At 31.8% G+C, this 9,897-nt stretch overlaps 1 protein-coding gene and 1 long non-coding RNA gene across 2 annotated transcripts; both read right to left on the bottom strand.

Annotated features, from left to right (window-relative positions):
* Positions 1-5,147: 5,147 nt before the first annotated feature.
* FLA12 (FASCICLIN-like arabinogalactan-protein 12) lies at positions 5,148-6,235 on the bottom strand. Its single transcript, XM_021422897.2, is given in 5 exon segments — positions 5,148-5,677; positions 5,680-5,727; positions 5,730-6,086; positions 6,089-6,226; positions 6,229-6,235. Coding segments are annotated over 5 exon segments (729 nt in total). The 3' UTR covers positions 5,148-5,498.
* A 1,668-nt stretch (positions 6,236-7,903) lies between these two features.
* LOC110412620 (uncharacterized) lies at positions 7,904-9,705 on the bottom strand. Its single transcript, XR_002444872.2, has 3 exons — positions 9,601-9,705; positions 8,605-8,646; positions 7,904-8,300 (listed from the first exon to the last, which is right to left on the bottom strand). It is a non-coding gene; the product is annotated as an uncharacterized LOC110412620 (long non-coding RNA).
* Positions 9,706-9,897: the final 192 nt, after the last annotated feature.

The raw sequence follows: 9,897 nt of genomic DNA, 5'->3' as shown, positions 1-9,897 counted from the left end.
GCTGCACTGTCTTTTCCCCTACTGTGACGGCTGTGACCATTTTCCAACCTGGACTCAAATAAAAAGGGTCAATTACGTTTGTTTAGGTTCCATTTCCACTTTTCCCAAATCCCTTAAAAGTTCTTTTCTTTAAAACACAAAAATTTTGAGGTACACAATTAGACGAGAGATAATCTTCTCTTGTCCCATAAATCTGATATCATTCCTGTTAAGATTCAAGCCCAAAATTTCCAAAACAAAACTTAAAATTTTAGCCCTAAAATATTTTTTAAAGGAATTTCAAAATTTTTTATGTTTTCGGTTTTGTTTTCTATTTTTCGACAATAAAAGCAAAATTTCTAAAATTGTTGGAAGCCAGAATTTGTTACCATCATTGTTTTCGGTTTCTAGCACTGTTTATAAGTAGATGAAGTGCTCATATAAAATATAATATTCATGTATATTTTAACTATAAAAATTATAAATTAAATAAATAATTTAAAATCTTATATCAAATTTAATCCAAAATATTAATACTTTTAAAAATATCTAATTAAATATTATATTCTTTAAAATCAACTAGTTATACTAGCATATTAAAATTTTAAAAATATAAAAAGTGATAAATATAAATTAAATATATAATATAACTTATTAATGTTATATAATTTGATACTATTAATTAAATTCAATAATTTATCATAGTTTAATAATTATTTCATAATTTAATATTTATTAATAATGTACTGATATTACTGATTTATTAATGAGATAATCGTTTAATGTTCTTTAATAATGCTATACAGTTTATTAATATTTATTAATATTATTTGATATTATGTAATTTAATTTTTGATAAAAATAATCAATATTATATAATTTAATATTTTAATTAATTAAATTTAATATTAAATAATTCATTATATTATTAATATTATTATCTATTATAATATTTAAAATTACTATTAAATTATTTATATTGAGTAATATAAGTGAAAATTATTATTTGAATAATATAAATTCAATTTAAACAATGCCTTATTAATTTATAAATTTTAAATGCATAAATATAAGTATATAAAATCTAACACTTAACATATAAATTACGTCTACTATCTGAAAGAAAAACATATAATATAAACTAACTTAAAGAAATAAATGTAAATAAACTTCCAACACTCGACAAACATTATCAAAGAAATTAAATTCAACGTCATTCTCCCAAACAATCAAATATAAACAAATTCAAAAATGAACCTCCTAAGCTTGGCTCCTTAAAGAGGTGATCTCACATTTCAAAGAAGATAAAAATATAATTAATATAAATTTTTATTAGAATAAAGTCAACAAACTAAATTTTTTTTATATAAAATTAAGCAAAAATTCATAATAATTAACATTATCTCAAAGTGAAGAGTGCATATCTGACCTCTAATTAGATAAGAAAAGAACCTTTATTATGGGACCGGGAGAGTACATAACTTTTAAGGAAATGTCATCTAATTATATATGTCCCTAATCACCTTATTTTATTAAGGGTAATTGGGTAGCCTTTTATAAAAAAAAAAATTGCGCAAATTAGGAACATTGGCTTCAGTATTTATTCTTTTATTATTTAATACTCGTATAATGGAAATGATCATATATTATAACCCTTCCAAAAAAAAAAACATTGGCCTTGCATTGCAAAGTTGTAATTGTTCTATCAAAAAGTTGTGCTCGCATTTTGAGAAGAGCAAAAAAAGGAATTCCACATCACATTATATTGGTATGAGCCCCCACAGAATATTCTGTGTACTGATCACTTTGTCATATAATAGAGGAAGAGAATAATTAACTTTCCTTTAAACAAAAATATTGCGTGTATTACATATATATATATATATGTTTTAAATAAGATCTTGAAATTATTTTGTGACCTAGCTATCATCTATAATATATATCTTATCAAAACGTTATTTTTTAAATTTTTTTATGAAATTATATTTACAAATAAAAATTACAATTTAGAATCAAATTGAACTATATATATATATTGTATTCTGAAAAATTGATTAATTAATAAAGTTTGTATATAGATTGATAATAGATGGGACATGCAGGGGTTGAAGATGGGGTGCATGATTAGCTGTGAGTTACTGTTTTTTCCAAGGGCATGTTATTGTCTCGGAATAAGAAGTCCTAAAGTTATTGTAAAAAGTAGAACATGTTCACATTAATTATGCACGGGTGCAAGCAAATTGTAGGAGATTAATTGTAATGCAAACAAAGCTATCGCTCTCAATCTCATAGAATGGTGTAAGTTTTGTACCAAACAACGCGTATTATGACCAGGTTCACACTTCACACTCAGTCGTTGCATCCAATAATATTGGTTTTAGGTTCAACATTTTGTACTGGTGATTATGTTAATTGCACGATTTAAATATTTTACTTGATTTCTTTTACGTCAATCACGATTTGGTTAGCGGTCCTAGCAAGCTAATTAGTCTCCTCCAAATCGTAATGTTAATTTTAGTTCAATAAAGGACATCATTGTCCTAGCTCCAAATCAAATAAATAATTAAGTGATAATAATTAAGTACTTTGACAATATATATGTATATATTATGCATTCAAGAGAATTGGGATATCATATAGGGCTATTATTATTTTATAAATGTCATTAGATCCCACCCTTTAATTAATATAATAATTACATGCCATATCTAGAAGTAGAAATATTTGAGACTAAAATAATATATATTACTAGTCAAGTTTATGGAAAAAGAATGGATGACCCAATGGTTTTTGACTGATTTGGGTCAATTAAATATGACTATTCAAAATGATTTTAAAATCATAATTGATTTTATACATATTAATTATTGGTTATTTTGTCATTTTTATTTTAATATTATTTGCAAGAAAAAGTTTTTAAAAAAAAGTCTGCAAAACTAAAACAATCTTTGTAAGCTTAGTTTTCGTTTACATAACTACTCAAAATATTTACATAATTAATCATTATTATTTGTAATATTTTGATTAATCAACATTGAATGGAATGAGTCGAGAGTTGAACCATTGATCTAATGACCTGAAACTTTGAATCCGGTTCTATAGCTCTCAAAGAAAAGGTGTTAGTGCCCTTGTAATGCAACTTCCTTCAATTTATAACTGCCGTAAGGGCATGGGACATCCTTTTGTCCACGGTATGTAGGCACATAGGTAACCCCACAAAACACAAATTGGGTTCCTCAAGTCAGACTTCAGCTGGAATACTTAGCAGCGGTCCATCAGATTACCATTCTTATAAGCAAAGAGATCCTAAACTAACTTATACGAAGAATAAGAGTTGGTGAGATTCTCACCATGGCCTATACTGCATAAAATATATACACATGCTTGAAATTAATATATATATATGTATATTTTATTTTAATTGAATTGCAGTTTGCAGTAGTTGAAGTGTTGATTTCCTTTTCTTAAAATTGAAGAGAAAAAAGGGAGGAAGAGTAAACAATTGACAAGTTGAGTGAGGTTTTGCGTATATATCATGGTCTAGTTAAGCATAATGTTTAAGTTGAAAATACATGCTACCAGCTGCAATGAAGCACCTGTCCTACTTTTGGAAGACGATAGCAGCAGCCCAATTTGTCTTTGTCTTTTTTTTTCTTCATGAGAAGGACAAGTTAATTAGCGGTTCTTCTTCCTCCTTACTTTTCCAAAAACTAAAACATCAAACAATGAGAGAAAGTTCCTTGTTAATTAGACTCACTTCTTAGTCGTTCTTGATCGATCCTTCCTACTTTACCATAAAGGAAGAGAGAGAGATTCTTGTTACTGTAAAATTGAGGAATTTATATATAAATATTACCTTGTCTTCCATTTATAGAAATTTAAATATAAAATTTTGAAATTAGAACTTCAAATGTTCATCATTATACACGTTATATTAGATTGGTCCATTACCAAATTAATTACCTCATTTATATGATATTCTACCCACATCTGGCAAGTTGGTGGACCCAAATTAATTCTGTAAAAATAGGTTTCCAGAACAAAACTGAGAGAGCATTGGATCCTCCACAAAAAGGTAGGCCGCCCGTCATGCATCATGTTTCCTAAAATGCTACAACAAATATTCTTCAGCTGTGTTTTTGTTTTTTATTATTATTATTTTTTATTCTCTTTTCAGTGATCATTTGGATCTACAGCTTAGGTGCAATTCCTTCTGCATCAAAAATGAAAATCTTATTTTTTTTTCTGGTTTTTTTAAAATTAAATCTAAATTTTTTGAAGTAAGATATACGCATAATATCAAACTCCACCCGTCAATTAATTATTTGTTAACACTAATGTTTGGCCCATCGGTATGTACAAACGAAAGTTGTTGGGCCAGCACTAGGCTATAAAGATTGGGCATTTCCGGGCCCAACACTCATTACCCTGCCTTTGGTTGTTGATGACGTCTTTGGAAATTTACTGGTCTTCAAGGGTGAGATATTATTATATTGTGATTTTTTTTTTTTGTTTTGCTCATCAATTATACCATGAGTTTAGATGGTCATTAGTCTTTCACTTAAATTTCATTAAATCTGGGTGTTACTTTAATTTTGATTTAAAGAAGAAATATTGGAATTTAACTCATTGAATAAAGAAATACATATGTCTATTATTGAACTAAATGTTTGAATGGTTTTTAAATCTTTTTAATTTAAAGAGAAAAGCAAAAAAATTTTACATTAAAATGAGTACAAGAAATATATTTTGTTAATTGGTTTTCCATCATATTAAAAAAGAAAGACTAAATTCTCATGAAAGTTACTTCAGAACTTAATTAGGTAACATCATTAATAACCAATTAGTAATTACCAATGATATATAATAAATGAGTTTTATTTTTCTTATTGAATAAATTAATGATTCATATTTTACATTGTGAGTGTATAATTTACACAATAGCAACAAAATAATACGTTGTTATCTCGTTAAAACTATCGTCAATATGTGAGTTATGATTTACTCTAATTAAAATATGTAATTATGGTTAATATATATATATATATATATATCACAAGAATATCCTCTGATTATTTTAATAAATTGTGCTTATAATCCATATGCATATATATATGTATGGCTGTGAAGTTGGATGGAAAGCAATGAGAAAGCATAATGATACAGTATGGTACAAAGAAGTGCAACAAAATTCACAATTACATGGGAGTTGGAAAAGAAAGAGAGATTACAGTGAAAATCTTAATAGAAAAAGAGAAGAAATGAAGAACACAGAAGAAGAAAAACCTCAAAATTCAATCTTGATAGCAATTGACTCTCATCACAGACTGGCATTATACAAATAGGATAGAACAGAAAGATAAATGATAATTATTGAAAAAAAAAAAAAGAAGAAGCACTCACCATCTTGATCACCACCCTCGAATCCAACCCACCGGATATCATAGCCCAGAAGATAAAATGGATCCCCCAAATTTATCCCCTTAATAATCCCACCAAAACTTTGTTTTTGTTCATCGTCACAAAGACAGTGCGACAACTATAGCACTAACTCCCCAAAACACTATATTTTGCATTGTGAGAGTACTGACAGCTCTGGAGTTGTCAGCTGGGGAATCGTCAGGGCTATCAGCAACGGCAGCAGCCTTCTTCTTCTTGGACTTGGACGGTGCAGGTGCGGGGCTGGAGGGCTAGGATCAAATATTTGCAAAGGTTGAAGCACCTCGATTTGATAAACAGCAAGCTGACATCAGTGTAAATGGTGCCAGAAACGCTGGTGTTTGTAAGCCCTGTTGTTATATTGACCGAGTTTCCTGAGGTGGTGACATTGAGAGGAAACTTACCATCACCGCTATCCCCAGCTTGTGTTCTCAAAGGGTTACTAACAGTTTGGAATTGGGTTGATGACAGGAATGTTGGGATTATATGGAATTGCACCAGCTCAACTTTTTGTTCATCGGAGAGTGAGTTTAAGGTACCGGATTTAAGGCTCGAGAAAGCATTATCTGTTGGTGCAAAAATGGTAATGCCATTGTTTGTGTTGTTGAGCTGACCAAAGAGCTGGTTGGCGACTTGGGTGGATTTTAGAAGGCGAATGAAGAGGGTAATTGGCCGGCTTTTTCAAGGATTTTGGTGACATTAGTGGGACCGGGTGGTGCCGGAGCCAAGGCCGGAGCTTGGGCTAGTGTTCGTGAGCAATGGAGCAAAGAAAGAAGGAGAAATGAGAGAATGAAGAGATGTTGCTTCTCATCACCATCGTTGTAGCCTCTTTGGGATGAATGGGAAATGGTTGCTTGGCAAGAAGACAATGCAAAATGGAAGTGAAGAGGGTTGGGATAGGAAGTGGTCCTAGCACAAAATGTTTGGATATGTGTTAATAGGAAGAGAAAGAGGAGGGTTTTATTGAGGAGGGGAGAGAATGAAGTTAGGTAAAATGGCAAGTTTAGATAGCAAAAACATAGTTGTTAGCTTGAGCAACTCATTGTTTTCTTGGGAAGGTTGGAGGAATGAATGGAGAGAGAGAGAGAGAGAGACAGAGGGGAGAGGGAAATTGATGACACTGTTAGAGCAACTAGATTGCTTGGAAAAGCAGGAAATACAGAGATTTGGAGTGGATGTGTGGACAAATAAAGATGTGAATGATTGCTTCGCTTTTACTTGTATGGACCTCTTGGGCAAAAAAACACTTTGAGTTCGATTGCCACTGCATACCTTAATTAACAAGTTTCCCATGGGAGCAACTGGATAGAGATGGACGGTGGTTCGTAGGTTGGGCCGTTGGGCCCTTTTGCATTAATGCTATCATCAATGTCAACGCTGATTGCTCCATTCGGGGTGATGATCCAGCTATGAAATTATGCTGCGCTTTCCTTTTCACTCTCCCTCTCCTTTTTTTTTTTTAACCTTTTATATACATATAAAGAGATTCATTAGCTATTAATGGTTGGAATATATCTTTTTTGTTGTTGTTTTAGGCATAAGATAGATTAGAGTTGAGCCAGCAGGGAAGCCAAGCTAGGCTGAGTCTGAAGTTGCTTCTTTCTCAATACAAGCCCTTATGTGTTGCTTTGACAGTTAGTCCAGTAAATCGATGATGTTATTGTTGGTTGGGTGAATAAAAACGGTGGGACATTTCGCATTCTTTTGGTGCATAAACTTACAAATATTGTTGCTAATTCTTAGTTGAGTTGGATACACGCATATTGAAGTTAGCATTTATGCATCCATACTGTTGCAAGATTCGACCATTTTTATAAAAAAAAAAAAAGAAAAAAAACCAGAATATAAATAATTCAGTTGAGCCTTTTCCAAAACATGAGATTGCCTTTTAAGTATCTATCTTATATCACATCATTATAATCTAGTAAGAAACGTAATTTAAGTTAAAAAATTAAGATTCTTTCTTCTAGTTTTTAGTTTTCACTCATAATCTTGGTGAAATGGACCATAATTGAAGCTTTTACCAACTTATACCTCAAGCATTGATATGATTCATGGTGTTCAAGAATCATACAAAAGTACACACGTCAATCAATGTCCTTTTTCTTTTTCTACATTGAGGGATAATTAAACATGCAATCTTGCCATCAAAGGTGCTGGAGGGCGTTTAAAAATGCTGCAAAGTGAGATATCATCAAGCATATTGATGTGGTAAACCACATGCACAAGGTGGTCAGCATTTTGCTTCTTTGCCAGACCTGCGTACTGAATCCTCACGTTTCATTATCGATGGAAATTTGTTGGGCAATATTGAGCAACCAACAGTTTCATCCCTGTTTAGGGAAGAAGCTATCATACAATTCCTAAAACTAACAGTTCCCAGCCGAGTCATTACCATGCTAACCCCTTGACTAGAATCAAGACTAATGTACCCGGCGGGGCTTTTAAACGCAATAAATTAAGTGCCTGAAAAGTGTCATCCCAATTTCCCAACTATATTTGAACCAGGCAAAATGTCTTTCTGGCTAGCCATTATCTTGATTGCAAAAGATTCATTAGTTCACCAGCTGAGTATGCAAAAAGTCTCCAATATGGACATGCATTAATTCAAGCTGGGATACATGTTATAAAGAGGTACACCGACTCATGGATCAAATCCATGTTAGTGAAAGAAGTTACGCCACTGCAGTACCCTCTTTCAACTGACAATGAAAAACAAGCCAATGACAAGAGCTTGATTGTGTCCAAGCTGCTTTTAAACCAGGCCAGTGCCAGATCATCGTCTCTGTTTGTATGTATTCCAAGCTCCTATACTGCCCCAGTCTCAGTCAAATTCCTCTCCTTCAATGCATCTTCAGCTTTTATTTTCTCAGGGACATAATCTACAAACACAAATAAAAAAGTTCCAGCAAATGTAAATAATTGTTGGAAGAATGTGGAAAAAGCTTGGAACTGTGAGAAACTTTTGGGACATTGCTGTCAAAGAGAATGAGAGAGGGCACTAGAAACGTTCCAGTTAGTTTAGATAGTGAAAGTTTTATTTCAGTCCATGAAGGACGCACAGTTGAACCCCCTGCTCAACATGTAAAGAGAAATTAAAGGGAAGGAGAGGATCGCGAGGGTTAACCTATATTTAGCAGCCATTGGCTAAACACATATAAATAAACAAATGAGACAGACCAGTACCTGATAGAAAGTCATATCTCCTCCGTTCACGAACAACTGTTGCTGCGAAAGCAAGAGAACCATCTTAATACTACTTCAATTAAAAATGGTTATAGTTTTTTCCAATAATGATATCCAATTCTTTTGAAACTTAATTGAGCAACAGGAAAAAAGAAATATGCAGTTGCCTGAGATCCACTTTTCAAGAAGCTACAAATATAATATCATAAAAATACATACTTCATAAAATATTAAATTCTGGATGAATAATGAATGGAAAAGGCATCCGGAATATCTAAATATGATTTCAAGAACCCACATCATCTGCACCAATCACAAGCAATGGAAGGAGATTATGCTTATCAATATATTTTAGATTTGTAGTGATGCAGAGAAATGCCAAATTAAAGTTTTCAAAAAATCAGATATCAAGTCAGGTTCACCTATATGATCCATCCTAAAATATCAGAAAGAGCAGCATTCAACCACCTTAAAATTTCAATTCTAATGACAGATAGCATTCTTTCCCAGTAGAGCCCCAATGTAGATAAGCAGAAGGTCAAATTGGATGCAACACAGAAGTAACTATAAATGTACAAATCTGACCCACATAAACAGATCTCAAACTCCAGTGATTAGTAAATTTTTCTAAACTCATCAACAGATGACTTTCTTGTTGGTTATCGAAACCTGAGAATGAATTAGCAGTATTGCATTGCATAAGAATCTCAAATTTTTATGTTGAAAACATTATCATAACCATGAACATAATGTTTATGAACAACTTACAGATCTAAAGAAACCACTCAAAATATACCATCAGAGTTCCTACCCCTCTTTAACAGAAAGATGTTACACCATCTGATTCTCACAATATTTTGTGTTGTTTAGGGGAAAACAATAATTAGGTAGAGTAAGTTAAGGTTCAAGATAATATTCTACATTTTCAAGACATTACAACAACGCAAGATACAACCAGCAGAGAAAATAATATATGAAAGACAGAGCGGAAATTACACAGGTGCTTGTAACTAAGCGATTTCTTGCGGTCCTTCACAGAGGATTTATATCCATCTTCACAAAATTGCTCAAGGAATTTCTCCTGCAAGAACCAAGAATACATTTAGACGTGAAATAACATGTTCAAGGCCGGAAAGAGATAATCAAAACCAAGTCATAATCACTATTGAGGCGAACATTGCCCATACACAGGAATACACAAATGAACAACTATATTAAACAACAAGAAAAGAAAAAACAAAACCGATTTTTAGTACAATTAGAAACAAAGAATTATCACTAACAACAGAAAAA

This window comes from Theobroma umbraticum, unplaced genomic scaffold (assembly GCF_002168275.2).
Source record: "Theobroma umbraticum cultivar Fairchild unplaced genomic scaffold, ASM216827v3 scaffold_95.0, whole genome shotgun sequence".
NCBI classification, from domain to species: domain Eukaryota; kingdom Viridiplantae; phylum Streptophyta; class Magnoliopsida; order Malvales; family Malvaceae; genus Theobroma; species Theobroma umbraticum.
The sequence above is the reverse complement of the archived record's forward strand: the minus strand, read 5'-3'. Positions and strand labels throughout refer to the sequence as shown.